Below are 25,524 nucleotides of genomic sequence, written 5' to 3' on the forward strand. Positions count from 1 at the left end.
TAAAAATAAAAAAAAATGAGAACTATCTTTTTAAAGTTATTTGTATTTCATACGGAACTGCTTTGAATTTTCAGACAGAATTCCCATGTAATTTTTTCCGAGTTTATAGGGAAAATTAACGTTTGTTACATTCGCAACCCCCTCCTCCATGTGCCTTATCGTAGTCATTTTCCAACCCCCCTCCTAACTTAACCATGGTGTTTCTGAACGGCTCATATGTATTAAAAAAAACAATATCTGTAATAATTTTGCTGTATATTCTCTGAAGAAACATTTCATAACATGATTATAACACAATTTGATATAATTAATACAAAAAGCATTACTTTAACAACATTCGCGACGCAATAGCTGACAAATGGCATCATATGTGAGAATCCGCGAAGACATTCGGTCGTATGAATAAAAAGTAGCAAAACTCAACGCTTGTAGTAACTACACAAAAATAAAGTCCACAGAGAAAACTACATGTTTGATATGAATAAAACATTTTCGAACTTATGCCGTGTGCTACATTCGAACTTATCCTTTACTACAGTTTACTACCATTTACTACATGCAGAAACATCAAAACAAAATATACCCCATGATGAGGATGATGATTTCTTAATTTTTTTTTGCAGCTTACCACCAAAAGACATGTCTATTTTGTTTATTTTCCTCAAATTGGACTTCTATTTTCAAGAACAAAGCCGATTCGCTTCGAATCTGAAGAATAATCTGCATTTGAAATATGATTAGCAACGTCTTTAGCAGACTACAAGAAATTAGTAGTAAACTCTTTTTTATTCATACCGAATCAGTTGTTTGTAGTATGTTCGAATTGTGTAGTGTAGTAAAGTCTCTTTTATTCATACGAACATGTTCCACAAGTGACGTTTACTACTGAAAATGTAGTAAAGTTGAACTTACTACTTTTCTTTCATACGTCCCATTATTCCTAAGAAAATCAAGAATTCCTTTTCAGAATGGAAAGACAGACAGAACCTTATCGAACAGAAATCCTCATCCCGTTTGAGAATAGGGCATACTAGAATTACCATCTCGTATTACATAACTAACTCAACTAGGGGTAATGACGGCTTTGGCAGGTTTTGTTCTATTATTGGCAGGGGGGTTTTTATGACTGATTATGCTCAAATTTGGTTCAAACTTTCTTTGCATATCAAAGAATATTGTGGCCAAATTTCATAAAAATCGGTCGACAAAAACCCCCCTGCCAATAATAGAACAAAACCTGCCAAAGCCGTCTGTTCCCCTAGAACAAAATGAAAAATCTGCTCTGTCCTTCTTTCTGTAGAACACATTCTGCTCTTCACTGTAAAAAAATATGAGGATATCCGAATAAGGTTGAATCTTCTCTCTAGTATCAGAAGCGTACTGTGCAATGACATTGCGGAAGAGACAAAAGTTCTTAATTTCTTGAAAAATATCAGATTTACTGACTGAGGTTTAATCACCGTGGACACTTATTTGTTGTTTTAATTGGTTTTTTTTCGGTGACAATTAATTGTCACCGAAAAAAGCCAATTAAAACAACAACAAAAAAAATCAAATTGTTAGTTACGTATTCGAAGAGGTGAACCAGCATAAAGTTGAAAACCTCAAAAATAAAGACAAAAAAAAGGAATAATTTTAGTCATTTTCATCATTTTTGCCTTTCTCGTATACCAAGTATACGTAAAGGCTTTATGATGGCTCCAAAAACAAATTTTTATAGAAGGCCCGGAGACCCATACTGCCGTAATCTGGAGAAGTGACGTAACAGCCATTTTACAACATGCATGTTTTCCATTTTTCTGTTAAAGAGCTCGAAGAGTAGTACTCGTTAACACCATTTTTGGAAAATGGCGTATACGTCACTTTTTCAGATTACGGCAGCATAGTGTTATATACCGGTCGACTCAGTTCGACGAAATGGGGTGATGTCTGTGTGTGTGTGTGTGGGTGTGTTTGTGTGCGCATCCACCCAACAAAATGTAGCAAAAGTGTCACTCATTTTTCAGGCACTTATTGTTGGCGCTATAACCGTGACCAACTCCGGTTGGGTCGGATGGACTGTATTTCGGGATTCGGAATAAAAGATTCAACACCATCAGATTTCACTTTAACGTAATCACTACTTTATTTTTACATTCACTTAATTTACACACTACGAGGTATATTCGCGACGGTAGAAAATTAACTGATTCGTTATGCATCGAGCTAGGATATTTATACTTTAATTTTAAGAGCTGGAATTATCTGGAATGTTCGAAAAATAGAAAGATCTGCAATATTCAAGAAGATTTGGCTGCACTGCCTGAGAAGAGTAGCTCACGTTCACTCACGTAAATGTCATTCATTCGGGCCATGTTCATTCAGATGGTTAGCACCATCAATAGTGTTTCCTGTCATATACATGACTGATGCTAACTATCATCGCAATTTGTTTTGATGTTGCAGTCGTTCGGTGGGTGGCGATGGGTGGTTTGGTCGTTTTCAGTGCTCAGCGTGTTGTTGACAAATTCACTGCTCGCAGAAGTTTCATCTAGTTTTTTTCCGTACGGAACATACACCCCCCGGTTGACACGAAAGTTCAACAAGTTGCAAGAGAACTGTTGTCCTCGATCGGCAAAACAGCAATCCTGTTGATTGATCGTCGAAACGTTGCTCCACCTGAAAATACGTCGATTGCTCGCACCAATCCATCTGGACCTGGATAAACTTGAGATATACGTCCGAGTTTCCAATTAAGTGGCGGCTGTGCCTTGTCTTCAATCAACACTATCATTCCTGGACGTATGTTAGTTGCCTTCCTTATATTTTTCGATCTTGGTTGAAGACTGCAAACATAGTCCTTAGTCCACGATTTCCAAAAATCCTCGCGCATCTTTTGAAGATGTTTCCACCGTTTCAGCCGATTAGCATGTACATTTTCGAATGAGGGCTCTGGAATTGCAGTTAGTGGACGCCCAATCAGGTAATGTGCTGGTGTTATTACTTCATCATCTGCGGGATCAGTAGAAATTGAGAACAGTGGTCTAGAGTTAAGCACTGCTTCAATTTCTGTGAGCACGGTTGCGAGTTCTTCGTAAGATAGCTTAGAATCTCCGATAACTCTGATCAAATGCCTTTTTGTTGATTTTACAGCGGCCTCCCAAAGGCCACCGAATTCTGGAGCATTGGGAGGAATGAAATGCCATTCAATTCGTTTGGGTTGACAAAAGGATTGGATACGTTCGTTAAAGCATTGGTCCTGGAATTGTTTATAGAGCTTGTGTAGTTCGTGCTGTGCTCCACGAAAATTTGTTGCATTATCGGAATGCAACTGATGGATCATTCCTCTACGGCTCACAAAGCGTTGAAGTGCTGCAATAAATGCATCGGATGTTAGGTCGGACACTGCCTCAAGGTGTATAGCCTTAGTTGCCATGCAAACAAAACAGCCACATAACACTTTGTGTATCGTGCTCGATAATTTCCCATTTTGATCCACAGTGGTCCCGCATAGTCTACACCACTCACTGCAAAAGGAGGTGATGGAGTAACTCTAGATGGTGGAAGGCTTCCCATAAGCTGCGTCGCCATCTGTGGCCTTGTGCGGAAACATCGTACACAAGTCCTTGTAATATGTCTAATGGTTGACCTGGCGTTTAACAACCAAAATTTGTGACGGATTACAGACGTCAATCCATTTTGACCTAGATGTAGATGTTCGATATGCAAAGCTTGAATCATCAATTTTGTGAGACGATGTTTGCTTGGCAATATTATTGGGTGTTTCTGGTTCATTGTCAAGTTAGATTGCTGAAGACGTCCTCCAACACGAAGCACTCCATCGATGAGAATTGGATTCAAATTTCCTATTTTGCGACACGGAACCCCTGTTTCCACTCGACAGATTTCCTCGGCTAGTTCAGAATACTGCAACATTTTAAGTATCGTATGATTCGCTTGCCGAAGCTCTTTGATCGTGACATATCGCAGTATTGTTCGTTTGGATTTGTCCTTTGTCCGGGTGTTGCAAATAAACCGAATAACTAGAGCCATGATTCTTTCTATTTTCCTGAAGTCACTGAATCGGTTGAATAATGGAAATTCTTCTTCTACTGCTATTGCAACTGTTTCAGAGTTTGTTGTTTCAGGCAAGACATGATCAGGGATGTCTACTACAGGTTCTGCTTCATATTCACGGTTCGTCAAAAAATTCGGTCCGTACCACCAAAGCTCGTTGTCGTTCAAATCGTCTGGAAGTTGTCCTCTAGAGATAATGTCAGCTGGATTGTCTCTGGATCGTATGTAGCGCCATTCATATCCATCTGTGTTGCTGTTAATCTCGTGGATACGATTTCGTACAAAAACCTTGAGTCGATGCGTGGGTAGCTTCATCCAAGCTAAAACTATTTGGCTGTCTGACCAAAGAACGACGTAACGGAAATCCATTTGTACGACAGGTATAACTCTTTGTACCAGCCTGGTTAGCAGTAAAGCAGCACATAATTCCTTCCGGGGTGTCGACAGCTCATGTAACGGTGCAACCTTCGATTTACTAGTGACAAGTTTTAATTTAGCTGATCCATCGGCGAAAATGCTTCTGATATAAATACACGCACCATACGCCAAAGCGGATGCATCGGCGAACCCGTGTAATTCATAGCATATTGCATCGTTGAACGTTATCCGTCTAGGAATTGAAATTTTCTCCAGAGCTGATAATGCACTTGAAAATTTGTCCCAAGCGTCCTGAATTTCCTGGTTCACTGGATCATCCCAAGCAACTTTACATTTCCACAGTTGCTGGACAAGGAGTTTAGCGACGACAATTACTGGTGAGATAAGTCCTAGCGGATCAAATAGTTTTGCCACTTCGGAATATATGATCCTTTTGGTAGCACGATGTTGTATGTCACGTTGAACGGGTTTAGCTATGCGGAAAATGTCATCCCTTGATCCCATAGTAAACCAAGTACCTTTATAGCGCTGTTTGGTCCGCTTTCTTCCAAACCGTTCAGTTGCTCTTGTTGATCCTTTGGTATGTGTTCTAAGAAGGGTTTTGAATTGGAGCACCATTTATGAAGAGAAAATCCTCCTTTCTTCATGATGCCCCTCAGTTGATCTGCTGCTTCGATGGCCGCTGCAAGTGAATCTGCCCCAGAAAGAACGTCGTCCACGTAAAAATCCTCCTTGACAATTCTTGCACCGACAGGAAAATCGAATGATTCGTCTTCAGCTAGTTGCTTCAAGCACCTGGTGGCTTGAAACGGAGCTGCTGCTGTCCCGTACGTTACCGTTGTAAGCTCCAAGACCCGAAGTTTATCATATGGTTGCTCTCGCCAAAAGACACGTAGAAATGGTGTATCTTGTGGATGCATGTTTATCTGTCGATACATTTTTGGCACATCGGCAGTAAATGCGATCCGGTGCGTACAGAACTTCAGCATTATATCGTATAGCTCCTTCTGTATTGTTGCACCCACTTGAAGCACATCGTTAAGCGACAGACTAGCCTCGGTAGGTTTAGCACTAGCATCGAATACTACTCTGCACTTGGTAGTAGAACTGGACGGACGTAGTATAGCGTGATGCGGAAGATAATAATATTGCTGATTCGGGTCATCTTTTTCCTCTTGGATTTCTCTACAGTGTCCTAATTCTTCATACTCACGCATGAATTGTATATACTGCTCTTTCAAATCTAAATCCCGTTGAAGCCTATGTTGCAACATTTGGAATCTCTTCAAAGCCACTGACCGGCAGTCACTTACCTCCTTGACGTTTGCTCTAAAAGGCAGCCTTACCATGTATCGTCCGTCGCTTGTCCGTTGATGAGTGGCGACGAAATGAGCTTCGCACTCTTGTTCCTCACTGGTTAATGGACTTACGGTTGGCACTTCTTCAATCTGCCAAAAACGTTGAATAGCTTCTTCGACTTCATCCAAGGATGCTATGAATGAACTTGGCTTTCCCTTGATTGTCCTCTGAAGACGCCAGCCACCACCCATCCTAGGGTTGTTTCATGTAGATCCGGAAATTCATCGTCGAGTTTTATGTGCCCTGGACGGAGTAGTTGGAAAAATAATTCTGCACCCAAAAGCATATCTATTTTTTTCGGTTTGTAGAATTCCGGATCAGCTAGTTGCACGCCGAATGGTATATTCCATGACGAAGTATCTACTTTTGATGCAGGAATTACTCCAGTCACATTTGGCGTTACAAGGCATTGCACTTGTGCTTGATAGTCTGTGATGCGGGATCGGAACTTGACTACCACCTTATCATTGGCGACCGTTTTGACATCGTTTATTCCTCTAATTGAGACAGATACACGGTGCTTTTGACTTCCAATGCGGCTTGCAAACTCATCTGTAACAAAGTTGACTTGGGATCCGCTGTCCAAGAGAACACGACACGAATGCGGTTGATCGTTTTTGTCTAATACGTTCACAACAGCAGTTAGCAAGAACACTGTTTTTGTAGAATGTGCATAATTGCATGAGAAGGATGTGGTTGGAATTTCTGTTGCAGCTGACGATCCAAAATATGACTCCTTGGTCAGATCTGATTGGGCATCTTGGACCAAAACGGATACGTTGGGTTTCGGTTCTTGCTTTACCTCGTCATTGTGAAGCTGCGTATGATGCCGTTTCTGACATTTCTGGCATGATTTTGTCGATAAGCACTCTCTGGAACCGTGTCCTTTACGAAGACAGTTGAAGCAGGCACCGGAGGCACGTACCTTCTCCATTCTCTTGTCAAACGGCAGTGTATTTAAAAGGTTACACTGGTAGTTAAAATGCGAACCTTTACAAAAATCGCAAAATTCCCTTTTTGGTTCTGTTGCTGCGGCGTGAACTTTCATATTGATTGCCTTCGATGTAGTTTGTTGTTTAGGATTCGGTTTAAGTTCCGTAAGCGCTAATTCACAGTTTTTCCAGCGTCTGGCATTTTGCTTGAAGGAACGTTATCGTTTGTGCATACTTTGGTTGCTCACCTTTTTCTGTGTTGCTTCCCACGCCATCCTTGTTGTAGTGGAGGTAAGAATATGTATTAAAACAATTCGGTAACGCCTAGAAACTCCTGCTTAAGGTATTTCAAACTCTCAACATGGCGCGTACATTCATCTAGCAAACGTCGCAACTCCTTACAGAATCCTGAAGACATTTTCAGGATGTCGAAAAGGCCACGAATATGCGTCTCCACAATGATCCTTTTATTCTCACATAGCTCGGTGAGAATGTCCCACGCTTGCTGGTAGTTTCCTTCGTTTATCACTCGCATCAAGGACTTCAGCAGCACCAACAAGAGCTTTATCCAGATGATTCAGCTTAATAACATCCGAGTCTCCTGAATTAGCCATCAAGTCCTGGAATATGGCTTTAAATTTTGTCCAATTGGCGTAGGATCCATCAAATGTGGGAATAGGCGCTTTTAATGGTTGCTGCTGCACTATTACTTGGGGCTGTGAGCTTTGGGTTTTAACGGTTTTTGATTCATATGCCATCATCAATTCTTCAATAGCTGTTCGCACATGATCATAACGATCTTCGAAGGCAATGTACACTTCTTCTTGTTGTCTAAATGCTTCATCCGGAATCACTGCAACGAGTTTGGTATGCACAGCGCTGAATTCGGAATAAGCATCATCCACTTTCTTCATGTAGGTTTTGAGCTGAGCAAGACTAATATGATCTTGGGCAGAAGAAAGTGTTCTCTGCACTCTCGCTAGTTTCAGATTTACTTGATCTCGTTGGCGGGAAAGGGATGACAGCTCCTTCAGCGTTACTGCGTCTGCGGATGTCTCCCAGTTGGTACACCTTTCTTGTAGTTTCTGTTTTCGGCTTCAGCCTTAGTAGCTGACCTGGTCATAAGTGTGCGATCCATAGTGGCGAGAATTTCGGAAACGTTAAACACTTCACAATGTGCAATAATAGGGATTTTCACGGAAGTCTTGAATAAATTCACACGCGATGTTGCTTTCGGAAACGCAATCGGGTCGGATTTTCCACGGAACTTCTCGAAACTACTTCACACGCGACGTTGCTCATAAAGCACTTTTCGGAAACGCTATTGAATCGGATTTTCCACGGAACATTTCGAAATGAATTCACACGCGACGGTCGACACGTTGGATACACGTTACCACACAAACGTGTCTGGCGGTTATGGTGATGTCACTTTTCAAAGGCGGCACTGGATCCGGTTCGAAGGACCACTATGTTGGCGCTATAACCGTGACCAACTCCGGTTGGGTCGGATGAACTGTATTTCGGGATTCGGAATAAAAGATTCAACACCATCAGATTTCACTTTAACTTAATCACTACTTTATTTTTACTTTCACTTAATTTACACACTACGAGGTATATTCGCGACGGTAGAAAAATAACTGATCTGTTATGCATCGAGCTTGGATATTTATACTTAAATTTTAAGAACGGGAATTATCTGGAATGTTCGAAAAATAGGAAGAAGATTTGGCTGCACTGCCTGAGAAGAGTAGCTCACGTTCACTCACGTAAATGTCATTCATTCGGGCCATGTTCATTCAGATGGTTAGCACCATCAACAGTGTTTCCTGTCATATACATGACTGATGCTACCTATCATCGCAATTTGTTTTGATGTTGCAGTCGTTCGGTGGGTGGCGATGGGTGGTTTGGTCGTTTTCAGTGCTCAGCGTGTTGTTGACAAATTCACTGCTCGCAGAAGTTTCATCTAGTTCATTCCGTACGGAACACTTATTTTTAACCGATTGGCTCGCAACAAGTCGCATTCGACGCAGAATCCTGTCGCATTGCATTCATATTAAAAATTGGTCAGATTGATTTATGATCTCGGAAGCTATGGATAAAATACCATTTTTATATGCACGAGAAAGGCACCATCACCGCTAGGTGGATCAATCAGGATTTTTAATACAACACATCGAGTTACATTTTTGTTCAATTGATAACATATTTAATAACTTTTTTGTTAAACATAGAAAAAAAATTGTTTCAATTTTTGTTATTTTAACTAGAGGTGTGCGCCGCCGCGCCACGCCGCCGCCGCCGACAGTTTTTGGCACGCCGCCGCCGCCGACAATTTTGCATCGGCGCGCCGCCGTTTCAAATTTGTCACGCCGCTGAACTATGATTTTCCACGCCGATCGAAATTCGAAGAAGTCCGCAGAATATTCCGATAGAAATCGATAGATAGACACGTTAAAACTCCACTCAAATTTTCGTGAAAATACCAATTATTTCCATGAAAAAACTAAGAAGAATTACTAATTCTGAAGGATTACTCGTTTAGTATAGTTTTAGGATTTCTGTTGAAATTCAAAGAATTTCTCGTTGAAATAGACTTTTTGCACGAAGAAGGGTTGTTCGACAGAGAGAAATTTGACCGAAATCCAAATGTTGTTTGGCCAAATATGACATTTGAAGCCGAAGCCCATCTAGTCTAAATTTATTTCGCCGAAAATGTCGTTCGGCCGAACAGTTCCTTTGGCTGAAAAAATCCGTTGGCCGAATAGCTCAATTGGCCGAAATGGTCGTTTGGCAGAAAGGGTCATTTGGCCGAAATGGACATCTTGCCTAAAGTGTCGGAGTGTTTTGCAGAAAGGTCATTACGGCTAAATTATCTATTCGGCAAAACGACATTTCCGGCCAAACATTTCTATCATTTCGATCAAACGGCAGTTTCAGTTTACAGGGCTGCTAGCTCAAAAAACTTTGTTGGCCAAATTACATTTTCGGTCAAACCATTTTCGACCCAACAACCGTTTGGACAAACGTTTACATAATTCCGCCAAATGGAATTCGGTTTACAGTGTTATTCGACATTGGTTTTTCGCCGAATGACTTTCGACCAAACGATAGGAAGGGCCATTTGGGCGAAAGGTATTTGGCCAAATAAATCATTAGATCCATATTGGCCGAAAATGTCATCTAACGAAATGGATAAAAAAAGTCGTTTGGTCAAATAGGTCAAGGGTCTTTTACCCGAAAAGGTTTGTCAAACTGTCTGTCAAACGACCATTACGACCAAAGGGCATTTTTGGTCTGTTGACTCATGGCAGCTAAATAAAATTTCCATTTAAAATTAGAAATTTTCCATAAACAATAAGGAAATTGCCAATAAAGAAATCAGGGTATGAGCAATAAATAAATATAAAATTTCCACAAATGAAACAAAATTTCCATGAACAAAAGCACTTTTAAAAGCAAAACTATCAATTATAAAAGAAAAATTTTCCATAAAGAAACAAAAATGTTCCACGAAAAATATACAAAATTTCCATAAGTAAATCAATATTAGCAATAAACAATTACAAAATTTTCCGCAAAATAAATATATTCTCTTTTCCACAAAAAGATCAAAATTTTCCACAAAATAATCAATAAAGAGCAATAAAAAAATAATAAAATTTCCATAAAAAAATACAAGAAAGCAATAAAGCTGATGAAATTTTACATGAACTTTAAACGCTTTAAAGAAGGAGTAATCTATGAAAAAAAAAGCACAGTTTGATTGCTTTTTTATATTTCTTTATGGAAATTTTCTTAATTTTTTATTGCTCTTTATAGATCATTTTAGGGAAAATTTTCATTTTTTTATGGAAAAAATATATTTATTCTGTGGAAAATTTTGTAATTTTTTATTGCTAATATTGATTTATTTATGGAAATTTTGTTTTTTTTTTCGTGGAACATTTCATTTTTTTATGGAAAATTCTTCTTTTATAATTGCAATTTTTGCTTTTAAAAGTGCTTATTTATTTTTGTTTTGTGGAAAATTTTTAATTGTTTATGGAAATTTTGTTTTATTTGTGGAAATTTTATATTTATTTATTGCTCATACCCTGATTTCTTTATTGGCAATTTTCTATTTTCTTATGGGAATTTTCTAATTGTTTAGGGGGAGTATTTATTTTAGTCGTTGACTCATTCGGCCGAATGACAATTTCAGCCAGCAACCTGTTGGAGACTACGGTTTTTTTTTCAACCGATTGTCGATTTGACCAAATGACCGCACTGGGATTCGAACCTAGAACACCAACAAAAAATAGCACTGGGTTGCGCTCACTTTAGCCATGCCTCCACGTTGACTGCTTGTTGGGATAGGAATTTGTTTCATAAAGGCTACTCTTGTTTGCATTGGTGAAGGCAGTGAGAAAACAAGCAAATCAACTATTCGCGGCTCGAACATTACGGGACAAATAGCTTTCTCTCACCAGGCCTTTTTTCTTCCCCGCAACATGATTTCTCGGTGAAAATCCGCGAAAGTGAGCATTCTCTGCTCATGAGAATGAGTGAGCATTACATGAGCATGATTAAAACAAATATATACGAGAGTTACATCAACTAGACTGTGTTTAGTCTGTTCTGGTGTAATTCAAGAACCAAACCAGTGAACTATCGCGTATGGACCGTATGGTTGGTTCTAACATGTGTAGAAATTGAAAAATAAAACATGCAAATTCCATTAAATTTCCTATTGAACTTCCGAACAGTTTTCCGTGGAAACTCTGTAGAATTTTCCGTGACAACTTCGGAACATCTCATGAAAATTCTATAGATTATTCCATGGTAGCTCCTTAAAGTTTATCGCGCATATTTGGCAGAATTTTTTGTGTATATTTTGAAAATTATTAAACAGAAAAACCGAAAAACTTTACCGGGATATTCTGAACATTCTCCTGTAGAATTTTGCAATGGCGTAGCCAGAGGAAGGCAGGGGCCGTCGCCCCCCTAAATGGTGGAAAGATTGAACGGGTACTGAAATGAATTCCCTTAAACATGTGCACTTTACGATCCAATCATATTCAGAAATAAATGGTTGAAACTCAAAAGATTCCCAAAAACATATTAGTGTATCCAGGATTCATCATATATGAAAGTTCAAAGCAAGTCGAAGCATTTCGGGCTCAAGAATTCTCCTTTAAATCCTTCTAAAAGAATTACGAAATTATGAAATCCTTCTAGAATCCTTCTAGAAGCTCCACTGTGAACTTCTAAGTTTCTTCCACAAACTCCTCTGAAAACCTTTCGAAAATCCTTCTCATGTAATTGCATTTCCTCCTTATCTAGAAACCCCTAACTAATTTTTTATTTTAGGAAATTCATGGGGAAATACCTTGAAGATTTCTTTTCTTCTCTCCAAGTTTTACTTCTAGACATTTCGACGGCTATTCTTCCAGAAAAATCTCCGCGCAACGCGCTATTGTGATACGGTCTTTACTGTTGGTAGTGAATTTGGTTTCAAAGTTTTTGGAACTTAGAAGGAAATAGTGCCAAGCACTAATATTCATGTGTTTTTTTAAATAGAATAAAACTACGATTCAGAAGACCTAAAAAAGTTGCCCCCCCCCCCCTTTCTCGTAGAAATTCTGAAGATATTTTTCACTAATAATTTTTCCTGTGAGTTCTAAAGGAAGCTCAACATTCTAAAGAATTCTCAAAACTTCAAAGTAGTTCCCGTGAAAAATTCGAAAATCATTTCCAAGTGAATATTTTGGAAAAACTTAGTGAATTTTGTGGGGAAGTATTTAGGACTTTTCCCGTGAAATTCTAAAGATTCTTCCGTAATTTTTGAAATTATAAAAAATGCAAAAAAAAACTTGAAAAAAATATTAATGTAATAAAAAATTGCCACGCCGATTCACGCCGCCGCCGGCCAAAATTCTGACAAACGCCGCCGACTACGATTTTTGGACCGGCGCACACCTCTAATTTTAACTACTAATGGTACATGTTTTATGATAGCCTCTGTTATAAAAAAAGTGCTGTAATTGTAAAAAAAAAACTGTTACCATCTACTGGTCGGCGGTTGAAGAATTCGTAAACTTGGGCTCACTGGTGACCTCCGATAACGATACCAGCAGAGAAATTCGAAGACGCATCATGACAGGAAATCGTGCGTACTTTGGACTCAAAATTCGGACATACTCAAACTTCGGACACTACAATTTGTATGCGAGGTTTTCAGAAATATGTCATTGAAATGTTTTATCCAGCTGAATTGAAAGGGCTCATAGCTTAATTTAGGATAGTTTCATTCTAGTAATCCATGTTAATTCAATGTGACGAAATAATTCAATGTCAGTTTGAGCTATCTAGTAATAATTATTTGCAATATTTCTTCTCAATATTGTGTAATTTGATGTCCGAAGTTTGAAACGTTGTGTCCGAAATATGAATCCAATGTAAGCTGCTGTCCGGAGTTTGAGTAAAACAGAAGCCGGACATTTTTTTTTTTTTTGAGCGATCAATGGCGCTTGAACCTAGGCTTATTAGCCAGGGCACAGATTAAATACCTTGCCCCATCCCAGGACGACAAAGGAAAACGGAGTTACAATAACTTTCTTAGCAACGTAACTCCCAACGTATTTACGAAATGCATTCTGTTATCACTTGCTTATAGTGATGATTCCCGTACAACATCCCTCCCAACCATCCAACTCCTTGACATCTATGAGGGCGTCGGTGAGTCGCTGGCCTCTTGTTAAGTAGATGTCATATCATCATTTCCTTCCCTTTCCTTGTAACGGAGAAGATGGGCGTGGCCAGCAATGGTAGTTTTCATGCTTTCTCTTCTCGGACCTCCATTTGGATTGCTATTAATTCCCAAATAGTATTCCATAAGCATTTGGAGTAAGGAAGTTAAAGATATACATGACAGCTATCAGTATGCAACCTACGAAATACTCCGTTACCAACGCAACGCAACGCAACGCAACGCACAGAAGCCGGACATTTTTTTTAATCTCAAGGATTCTACTCAATAATTCGTACATGTTAATCCCGTGTTACAAAGATAAGCGATATGCTTTATGATTATGATGGTAATTAAACCGGTGAGACTTAAAATGTGTGTTAACAGATTAATTTCATAGCAAAAAGGGCTTATGCGTCCGAAGTTTGAATTTGCATGGTATTTTGGATTCAGCAAAACGCTTGGATCGAAAAGAGTCCACGGCCGCTCCAAACTGGCTATTTACAAAACACTGATTAGACCGGTAGCTCTCTACGGACACGAGACTAATCAACGTGCACTTGGAGTTTTCGAGAGGGAAGTGTTACGTACTATCAATGGTGGGGTGCAGATGGAAGACGGTATATGGAGGAGGTTAATGAACCACGAGTTGCAACAGCTATTGGGAGAACCATCCATTGTTATTACATTAGAGACTTTACTTTACCTGGATACCTGGTTGGTTACACCTATGTATGGAGTTATATAGAGTTTCCGTCTTCATGTTACATGAGCCGTGAAAAGCCCTATCCGATGCAGCAATTCGTCATCTCACTTAACGGGAAACGTTATTGTCACATGTCACAAGTGTTCTAAGGTAAACAAACGTGTGCTCTCAAGCACTACCATCAACACCCGGTCTACCACTGTCTCTACCCGCAACCATGTTCTTTTTCTTGTTTGGACTTGCCTTGGTTTCAGTACTGCCCTGCGATCGATTCCACAAATCCCAGGAGCATATGGGGCCGTGAGAGGATAGTACCGTTCCTCTGAACGCCAGATCTTCTAATCCCACTCTCAAGTGCAATGATGACCAATAAAATCGAAATCGCATCATCCTGCTTCAGTCCATCTAACGAAGTTGACACTCTTTCTGTAATCCGATATAAATATTGTCTGGTTTACTATGATGGTTCCTTCAAACAGCTTGCCAAATATTTGCTATTCCGCATCTCGATATTTCCTTCAGTATGACTGTATATATGCTGATACATTAACAGTTACATTAAACACCTGAAAACCTGAATTCGACGCTCCAAAATTACGAAGTGATAAAGCTAGAATGAGACCAAATATTGCTCAATTTTACGAAACAACTAGTTTGGTAGTTTGTGCAAGTTTTTAGTACATTTCATCTGATTTCTAGGCTCTAGTGTCTTAAATCAAAATTTAAAAAATTAAAATGTTACACATATGCGATCATGGGCAGTTAAGCATCGTGTTGAAGCAAGATTGATTTTATCTTATCAGTTTATCTTTTCTGTAGTAGTCGAATATGATGCTTTTCTAAATACTGTATTAGGTAATTGTGCAATGAATTTGCAAAAATAATAACAACAATTATCGTGTTAGATTTAATTGAAAACAAAAAACCTTATGTTATTATCTTGTTATAGGATTTTTAGCACAGATAGAAAAAGTTGTTGAAATGTACACGAAAAACAATACGCTTAAGAATACTGCCAAAAACAGCGTATATTCGATTCATTGCCCTAATGTATGCAATTTAACTTGCATTTTTACACTAGTCTGAGGAAAACTTGTTTGAATATAACCACACGCTACCGAAAATTGAGTCGAATCCGACCCATTTTGATTTAAAACGGGACTACTCAAAATTAGAGAAAACAATACTATTTCAATAAAATGATGATTTCGTGAAAGTTAAGCATGGCTTTCCATCATTTTTTTTATTCGACTGATGGGAAACAAGTTTATCCTCTATCTGAATCTGTGTGCAATTTAAAGCAATCAGTTTAAGCGCAATAATCATTTTATTGAAGCAGTAGTCTCGTTTCTAATGACAATGAGTCGGATTCGACTCAATTTTGAGTATTTAATTTTTAGCGTTTTTGTAATTTTGCACTTACCCTTTTCGCTGATAATTTTTCGTATTTTTTTTCTGTGAGCATTTCTCCATATTCAATTAAACTATGACTGTTCTCGTCATGATATCTCCATGATTATAGATTTAATCGCACGTTATCGTTCTAGCGTGGAAATGTACAATCAAACAGAAGCGACCAACGATTAATTCATAATACAACAAACGTCCTCCTCGAACTAACGTCTAAGCTGATTGATAGTCTCCAGGTCGAAAGATACAAACGCTTACAGCGCTTTGTAATCATCAAGTAAGTGCTTTATCTGCCGCTAACATCAAGTAATGATTTATAATCACACGGTGAATCGGGCAGTATGATCAGCGCAACGCACATGGCGCGTATTGTTGCAGCATAGCTGAATTGCTTCATGCTGCATTGCGAAAAATGTAGGTCGCATACCTAGCTTCGTTCTAAGCAAGATTCGGAAAGGCGAGACCAGTTTTATCATCGAATTACGACGACGTGCAGTGGCCCAAATGATCTGACAGGTTTGCCTCATCTGGAGCGCTCTTCTGGTGCTGTGCGGTGCGATTGGTTTCGTGACAACATTAGTTGGCACCGGTAAGCAACTTACCGACCAAGCGACAATTATGAATAATTATCCTAATAGTTGGACTAGGTCAAACTGCCTGCTATAATCAATACGGCAGAGAAACTGGGGTGTTGTGGGATCTCATGTTTCAGTCATTATTAATTCGATACACTTAAAATGATTTATGAACTAATGAGAATTTTCTTTAGTTCTTTAAAATCAAAAAGTATATATCGAAGTTCCTAAATGCGATATGAACATCGAGCCAACATCACCTGCCCTACAAAAAGTGCTAGATACAGAGGAAACCACATCTAATGGAAAAACGAAAGTGTCTTTACGGTCGCCTGGCCGTCATCATAATTAGCACGATTAACTGGCTTACCGTTTCATAATAACGTTCGCTAGTGCGGAAACTTGACATATATGAGAGCTAGAACTGTCTTACTATATCGATAATTCACTAGTTCATGTTGACATCATTAGTTATTTATTTATTAGCTTATTATTAGGTTTCGTAATAGTAATGATTGTAAATCATGAAAATCGAGTGCCAGATGAGATAAATGAAATGTATTGTTTTGAGAAATTAAAAGAACAACACCCATTAACATTGTCAGCTGACATGCGCTTCATATTTTGAATCTGGCAAGGAAGTATCGACCTATGGGATCTTTCTTCTTCTGACCATTCATTCTAACTGGAACTTGGCCCGCTTTTCAACTCTTATTAGCATTTTATTAGCATATTAGGGGCTGTCCATATACCGCGTGGACAGGCTTTATTCAGTTTTAGATACCTCCTTCGCCCAGCGTGGATATTTGTTCACATTTTTTTTTAATTTTTTGGACATTTGCCATACCCCCGTCCCCTAAACTGTCCACGTGGTATATGGACAGCCTATTAGCAGATTTATTGGTTGAAAACTTTTCTATGCCTGCCATGTGTCTTGTGTGGCAAGTACAATGGATACACTATGCCCAGGGAGTCGAGAATGTTCCCCAGTCGAAAACATCCTAGACCGGACCTAGAATCGATCTCACAAGGTTAAATAGAGACCCTATGGAATCTAATATATTGATTATAAATATTGATTATGAATACTGTCGCTACAAACATAACTGGCATATTTTCGTCTACTTCAATGGCTATACATCCCCAGTATCATTTTTGTTTTAATCTGGTTTTATGGAAGTCATCTAGAGCAAATATTGGCTTTCATGACCATTATAAAACCAAAAATGTTACTTGGGATTCCAACTGAAACCTGCCCCTGCCTTTAAACTTAGAATTCTATTAGCATTTCCACAGTTAATAATCGAAAGTTTTTTCATACATGATTATGTATATTGTTAGGCATGGATACGCTATGTCTAGGGAGTCTACAATGTTTTCCACTCGAAAACATCCTAAACCGAATCGAGAATCGAACACGGTATTCCGAATTGGCAAATCCTACGCTTTTGGTCGCAAGACTTACTTAAGGTCACTCCTGACGGAATCCAATTTTCAAAGTACTCGCGTTTTCATGGGCACACCAGTCGATACGGAAGCAACGTCGATAACGGAAGCAACTGTCATTTTTATTTTTTCACGCATGCTGCGACGCAGCAAAGCTGAATAAATAAAAATGACAGTTGTGCGTTGCTTCCGTATCGAGTGGGGTGCCCTTGATTTCCTATCTATAAGGGTCTGCAATGCTCTCATGGGGAGAATAATAGCAATTGATTCATTGATTGATTTTTCTATAGAAAGATTACTTACCTATTTTTCCTATTTTCCGAGAAATGTGTCAATCTATATAAAAAATTCATATATAATTTTTCAAACGCGAAAACGCTTCGGTCAAAAATATTTTCCGGTGGAATAATCTTCCAGGAAAAAAGAAAAAAATATTCAATTTGCTTGTAACTACATGATACAAATTCACGCAATAGTTATTATAGCGAACTGCGGCCTAATGTAACATTTTATTTCGTATGGGCTGTATCGCATATACACACTTTACTGCAAGTTTCTCAGTTGGAAAGTTTAGTTCCGAAAACCTCCAATTAATAACTGCAAATTGGCAAATTCGGAAAAACACTAGGTTGACAAGGGGGTCGAGATAAATAAAATCCGTTTTCCTTACCAAGTGTAAAAATGATAGAAAAAAATCTAATAAATATTAAATATTGGCCTTCTATTATTTTTCGTTGAAAAAGGAAATCAAGGTCCACCTAATACCTGTTCTCAAATCGTTCAAGATCTTCGCCAAAGTAATCGAACTGCGAGGGCTCAACACATTGCTGGCACAATGCGTGGTGATAGCGGGCGATGTCACCGAACCCGAGCTCGGCATATCGGCGGAGGACCGGAAACGGATAGTCGAAAATGTGTCCATCATCTACCACTGTGCGGCGACAATCCGCTTCGACGAGGCGCTCAAGAAGGCAGTCATGCTCAACACCCGAGGCACAAAGTTCATGGTGCAATTGGCGAAACAGTGTCAAAAGCTAGATGTGAGTACTGCATTGTAACACGACTGCCGGTATGTTTTCCACTTATGTTCAAGATGATTAACGATCTGCGTTTTTAGATGTTTGGATATGTTTCGACGTCATACTGTCATCTTAATGAAAAACTGCTAATGGAAAAGCCTTATCCACCGCCAGCGGATCCGCATAAAGTCATTAAAGCAGTGGAATGGTTGGAGGATGACGTCGTTGACGGTATCACGAGGAAGTAAGTATTTGATGAGAAAACATTCATTGCAGATTTAATATTAAAATCAAAACAAAAAAGTGGTGCTAATGTACGAGAACAACTATGAGTACGTACCTATTTAACGAACGTTATGAATGTTCACTTTTATTCTCTCAGTATTTAGCAACTCAGTCACGGTGATGTCCTTTAGAATAATGGTGAGCGCAATGTCTTACTGTTATATTAATATAATCATAAAATCTGATGTAATTGTAAAATAGATCTCTTGAAGCAAAAAACCACTTTTATCTGAAACTTTTTGAAAATTAGAACCATGCAACCCTATTAATAATCTTTAATTAATCTATATATATAAAAACCAATCTATGTATGTATGTTCGCTAACTACTTCTGAACCACTTGGCCGAATCCACCCAAATTTGGTACACACGTTCTCTATCCTCAGGGAAGTTAACAAAGGGGTGGGAGGGTCATTTAGGAAAGGGGAGGGGTTTTGTTTAGAAAACGAACAATTATGTGTAACTTTCATCTCCCAGGACCGATTTCAACCAAATTTTGTACACATATTCACTATAAGGAAACAATCATATGAGAGATTTTGGGAAAGGGAGGGGTCTGGAGGGAGGGGTATTGTTCAGAAAACGGTAATTTAGAGTAAATTCTGAACCCCTGCAACCGATTTCAACCAAATTTGATACACACATTCTCTACCCTAAAGAAAAGATAACAAAGGGGTGGGGCGGTCATTGTAAAAAAGGGAGGGTATGGGGGAGGGGTGTCTTTATAAAACGAGCAATTCAGTGTTACTCCCAACTTCCAGTACCCATATCAACCAAATATTGTACACATATTCACTAAGAGAAGTCGATCACATGGAAGTGTAATTTGGGAAAAAGAGGAGGGGTCTGGGGGGAGGGGTATTGTTCAGAAAACAGGCAATTCAGTGTTTCTTTTGAACCCCTGGACCGCTTTCATCCAAATTTGGTACACACATTCTCTATCCTAAGGAGAGAATAACAAAGGGGTGGGATGATCATTGGGAAAAGGGGAGGTAAGGGGAAGGGTTGTCTTTAGAAAAGAGCAATTCAGTGTAACACCCAACTCCCAGGACCGATTTCAGCCAAATTTGGTGCACACATTTTCTATCCTAAGGAGAAGATAACAAAGAAGGTGGGAGGTCATTTTGGAAAAAGGGAAGTTATGGGGAAGGGTTGTCTTTAAAAATGAGCAATTCAGTGTAACTCCCAGGATAAATTTCAACCAGATTTGGTACACTTATTCTCTATTTTTGGAAGATGTTTATTGAAAAGGTGGAAGGGCCAAACAAAGATATAAAAATATATTGATACAAAGGTTCAATTCTATGACCGGTAGATCTACCTCTGTGGGTTTCTGTGCTACAGCATTGGACATTTTAATTCTATAATTTACTTTTCAGTCCCTAGCAAAGCCGGATACATATAGTTATTAGCTATCTATATATCTCGGATACTTATTCAACGTATGTGACGTATGTGATTTTGTAAACAAAAATTTAAACGTTGATTTCTGCAATCTGATAGCACTCCCACGCAAACTATCGCCACATACAGGTAGGGAAGGTTTCGGCTACATGTTCGTTGTGTTGGTTTGCGTGGGAGTGTCATCATATTTGACAAATCGACGTATGCATCTTTGTTTACAAAATCACATACGTCGTTTTGAATAAGTTGCCGAGATATATAAAACTCAATGTTTGTATGTTTGTGTGTATGCTCCAGCCTAACTTCTGAACCCATTATTGTATTGTTTAGTTATCGATCAATTCAACCATTTATCGAAATCATGGTTTGCCCAACGTGAAAAGCAATGATTAATGTGTTTCCTTCTGGATGGTGAATGTGATCCCTTCTTTAAAAATAGACGTTTGCCCGGAATAAGGCATCGGTGGATGTTTTTCCTTCTTTAGAAATAGACGTTTGCCCGGAATAAGGCGATTCCTTTTTACAAAATCAGTCAATGTTTTCAAATGAAATCTGTCTTCTTTTAATTAAATGATGAAGTATCGATAAGAAAACGCAATTATCCTGTTGACCAATTGGTTTATTCATTTTCCGATTGTGAAAAAAAAACTGCGAATCAAACTGGCAATTCCGAGCAAGGCCGGGTACATAAAGCTAGTAATATATAAATATCAAACATATGTTTATATACAAAAATAAAAGAGTCGGAAGCTCAGTAGAATAATTATGTATGTAGGTATATATATTTTTTGTAAATGATGATGATGATGGTCCTGCCATCCTACAAAGGTTTGAGCTAGACGATTTATCATGAAGACAATTATTTGAATTTAATTTAACAACAATTTAATCAGATTTGCAAAACAAAACAAAAACGATTTGATTACCATCACAGATATAAATTTCATCACTTTCCATTCCAATACTATCCAACAAAAAAATGAATTGCATTGAAACAGTTTTTTTCCCCTTCAGATTCTTTTAAGCATCAGAAGTGATGTTTCAAGTTCATAAAAATGCTAAACTTGTGAGAGGTATCACACAAATTTCAAAAATTCCACCAAGAATCGCGTTTTATGTTATTACAAGTAACGTTAGCCACTCGAAAGCATCAATAATCTTAATCTATATATATAAAACCAATCTATGTATGTATGTTCGCTAACTACTTCTGAACCACTTGGCCGATTTCAACCAAATTTGGTACAGACATTCTCTATCCTCAGAGGAAGTTAACAAAGGGGTGGGATGGTCATGTAGAAAAGGGGAGGGGTGGTGGGAGGGTTTTGTTCAGAAAACGAACAATTCTGTGTAACTTTCAACTCCAGGACCGATTTCAACCAAATTTGGTACAGACATTCTCTATCCCTCAGGGAAAGTTAACAAAGGGGGTGGGATGGTCATTTCGAAAAGGGGGAGGGGCGGTGGGAGGTTTTGTTTAGAAAGCGAACAATTCTGTGTAACTCCCAACCCCCAGGACCGATTTCAACCAAATTTGGTACAGACATTCTCTATCCTCAGAGGAAGTTAACAAAGGGGTGGGATGGTCATGTAGAAAAGGGGGAGGGGTGGTGGGAGGGGTTTTGTTCAGAAAACGAACAATTCTGTGTAACTTTCAACTCCCAGGACCGATTTCAACCAAATTTTGTACACATATTCACTACGAGGAGGTAATCATATGGGAGGGGATTTGGGAAAGGGGGAGGGGTCTGGAGGGAGGGGTTTTGTTTAGAAAACGGGCAATTCAAAGTAAATCATGAACCCCTGTACCGATTTCAACCAAATTTGGTACACATATTCTACATCATAAGGAAAAGATAACAAAGGGATGGGATGGTCATTGGAAAAAGGGAGGGTATAGGGGAGGTGTTGTCTTTGGAAAACGAGCAACTCAGTGTAACTCCCAACCCCAGGACCGATTTCAATCAAATTTTGTACACATATTCACTATGAGGAGCCGATCGTACGTGAGGGAAATTTGGATAAGGGGTAGGGGTCTGAAGGGAGGGGTATTGTTCAGAAAACGGGCAATTTAGTGTAACTTCTGAACCCCTGTACCGATTTCAACCAAATTTGGTACACACATTTTCTATCCCTAGGAGAAGATAACAAAGGGGGTGAAATGGCCGTTGAGAAAAGAGGAAGGGTAAAGGGAAAGCGGTTGTCTTTAGAAAACGGGCAATTCAGTGTAACTCCTGACCCCCAGGACCAATTCTAAGCAGATTAAATGATTAAATCATTCAACTCTATGATTAAAGATTATGATTAATGAATTATAATTTTTTGAAAATGATGACTGATAATGATTAATGATTAAATTCATTTTGACAATAATTAACGATTATGAATAATAGATGAAAAACCGTTGGATTATGATTAACGATTACCGATCGTGATTAAATGTTGACACACTATGTGTATGGTTAATGATTAACGATCGATATGATTAATGATTGATGATTATGAATGATCAAATTGCATAGTGATCCATAATCGAGTAACCTTTATTCCAAATTTTAAAAGGTATGATAATTATATGATAATGATTCAAGATTAATAAATAAAAGCAAGGTATGCAATGATCCAATGTTCCAGCATAACTTCTGTACCCTTGCCCGATTTCAACCAAATTTGGAACAAACATTCTTTTTCTTAAGAAGGCGAAGATGACAGGGATCGATCAACTCAACACTTCATCGAAATCATGGTTTGCCCAGAGAAAAGCAATGATTAAAGTGTTTCCTTCTGGACGGTAAATGTGATCATTTCTTTAAAAATAGACGTTTTTCCGGAATAAGGCATCGGTGTATGTTTTTCTTTCTTTAGAAATAGACGTTTGCCCGGAATAAAGCGATTTTGGGTTTGATCCCATTTTCAAAATCAGTCAATGTTTTCAAATGTAATCTACCTTCTTTTAATCAAATGATGAAATATCAATAAGAAAACACAATTATCCTTTTGACCTATTCCAATTCCGATGGTGAAAAAAACTGCGAATTAAACTGGCAACTCCGAGCAAGGCCGGGTACATAAAGCTAGTCTATATATATAAAAACCAATCTATGTATGTATGTTCGCTAACTACTTCTGAACCACTAGGCCGAATCCACCCAAATTTGGTACACACGTTCTCTATCCTCAGGGGAAGTTAACAAAGGGGGTGGGAGGGTCATTTAGGAAAGGGGGAGGGGTTTTGTTTAGAAAACGAACAATTATGTGTAACTTTCATCTCCCAGGACCGATTTCAACCAAATTTTGTACACATATTCACTATAAGGAAACAATCATATGAGAGATTTTGGGAAAGGGGAGGGTCTGGAGGGAGGGTATTGTTCAGAAAACGGGTAATTTAGGAGTAAATTCTGAACCCCTGCACCGATTTCAACCAAATTTGATACACACATTCTCTACCCTAAAGAAAAGATAACAAATGGGGTGGGGCGGTCATTGTAAAAAGAGGGAGGGTATGGGGGAGGGGTTGTCTTTATAAAACGAGCAATTCAGTGTTACTCCCAACTTCCAGTACCCATATCAACCAAATATTGTACACATATTCACTAAGAGAAGTCGATCACATGGAAGTGTAATTTGGGAAAGAGGGGAGGGTCTGGGGAGGGGTATTGTTCAGAAAACAGGCAATTCAGTGTTTCTTTTGAACCCTGGACCGCTTTCATCCAAATTTGGTACACACATTCTCTATCCTAAGGAGAAAATAACAAAGGGTGGGATGATCATTGGGAAAAGGGGAGGGTAAGGGGAAGGGTTGTCTTTAGAAAAGAGCAATTCAGTGTAACACCCAACCCCAGGACCAATTTCAGCCAAATTTGGTGCACACATTTTCTATTCTAAGGAGAAGATAACAAAGAAGGTAGAAGGGTCATTTTGGAAAAGGGAAAGTTATGGGGGAAGGGTTGTCTTTAAAAATGAGCAATTCAGTGTAACTCCCAGGATAAATTCCAACCAGATTTGGTACACTTATTCTCTATTTTTGGAAGATGTTTATTGAAAAGGTAGGGCCAAACAAAGATATAAAAATATATTGATACAAAGGTTCAATTCTATGAGCGGTAGATCTACCTCTGTGGGTTTCGTGCTACAGCAGTTGATATTTTAATTCTATAATTTACTTTTCAGTCCCTAGCAAAGCCGGATACATATAGCTATTAGCTATCTATATATCTCGGATACTTATTCAACGTATGTGACGTATGTGATTTTGTAAACAAAAATTTAAACGTTGATTTCTGCAATCTGATAGCACTCCCACGCAAACTATCGCCACATACAGGTAGGGGAGGTTTCGGCTACATGTTCGTTGTATTGGTTTGCGTGGAGTGTCATCATATTTGACAAATCGACGTATGCATCTTTGTTTACAAAATCACATACGTCGTTTTGAATAAGTTGCCGAGATATATAAAACTCAATGTTTGTATGTTTGTGTGTGCTCCAGCCTAACTTCTGAACCCATTATTGTATTGTTTAGTTATCGATCAATTCAACCATTTATCGAAATCATGGTTTGCCCAACGTAAAAAGCAATGATTAATGTGTTTCCTTCTGGATGGTGAATGTGATCCCTTCTTTAAAAATAGACGTTTGCTCGGAATAAGGCATCGGTGGATGTTTGTCCTTCTTTAGAAATAGACGTTTGCCCGGAATATGGCGATTATGGGTTCGCTCCCTTTTCCAAAATCAGTCAATGTTTTCAAATGAAATCTGCCTTCTTTTGATCAAATGATGAAGTATCGATAAGATAACGCAATTATCCTGTTGACCAATTGGTTTATTCATTTTCCGATTGTGAAAAAAAAAAACTGCGAATCAAACTGGCAATTCCGAGCAACGCCGGGTACATAAAGCTAGTAATCCAATAAACTACGTCGTCGTCAACAAAATCAAAACTTGTGTTACCGGTATTAAAAGTTTCGATATCAACCGCGGAAACAAAACTCTACTAGAGAGCCTAATTCCTAATTCACAGAATCATTCAAACAACTGAATAAGCGCAAGTCTGTGTCTGCGCTGAATAAGCGCAAGGTGGCTCAAAAAAAAACTTTTATTTTTTTATGGGCCGTATTCCGTTCTTTTTGATGCCCTGATGCTATGGACAAAATTTCAGCTGAATCGGTCAACGTTTGAGCGGTGCTAAACTCTTTGCAAGTATTTATAGTAAAAA

The 25,524-nt window shown here is 38.6% G+C and overlaps 1 protein-coding gene across 1 annotated transcript in view; it reads left to right on the forward strand.

Annotated features, from left to right (window-relative positions):
- LOC134211629 (fatty acyl-CoA reductase wat) overlaps positions 1-25,524 on the forward strand; it is a 109,464-nt gene that overhangs the window by 57,605 nt on the left and 26,335 nt on the right. The window contains exons 5-6 of the mRNA XM_062688694.1: positions 18,384-18,638; positions 18,716-18,861. Of these exons, the coding sequence (XP_062544678.1) occupies positions 18,384-18,638; positions 18,716-18,861 (401 nt within the window). The remainder of the gene's footprint in view (positions 1-18,383; positions 18,639-18,715; positions 18,862-25,524) is intronic.

Source organism: Armigeres subalbatus, chromosome 2 (assembly GCF_024139115.2).
Source record: "Armigeres subalbatus isolate Guangzhou_Male chromosome 2, GZ_Asu_2, whole genome shotgun sequence".
Classification (NCBI taxonomy): domain Eukaryota; kingdom Metazoa; phylum Arthropoda; class Insecta; order Diptera; family Culicidae; genus Armigeres; species Armigeres subalbatus.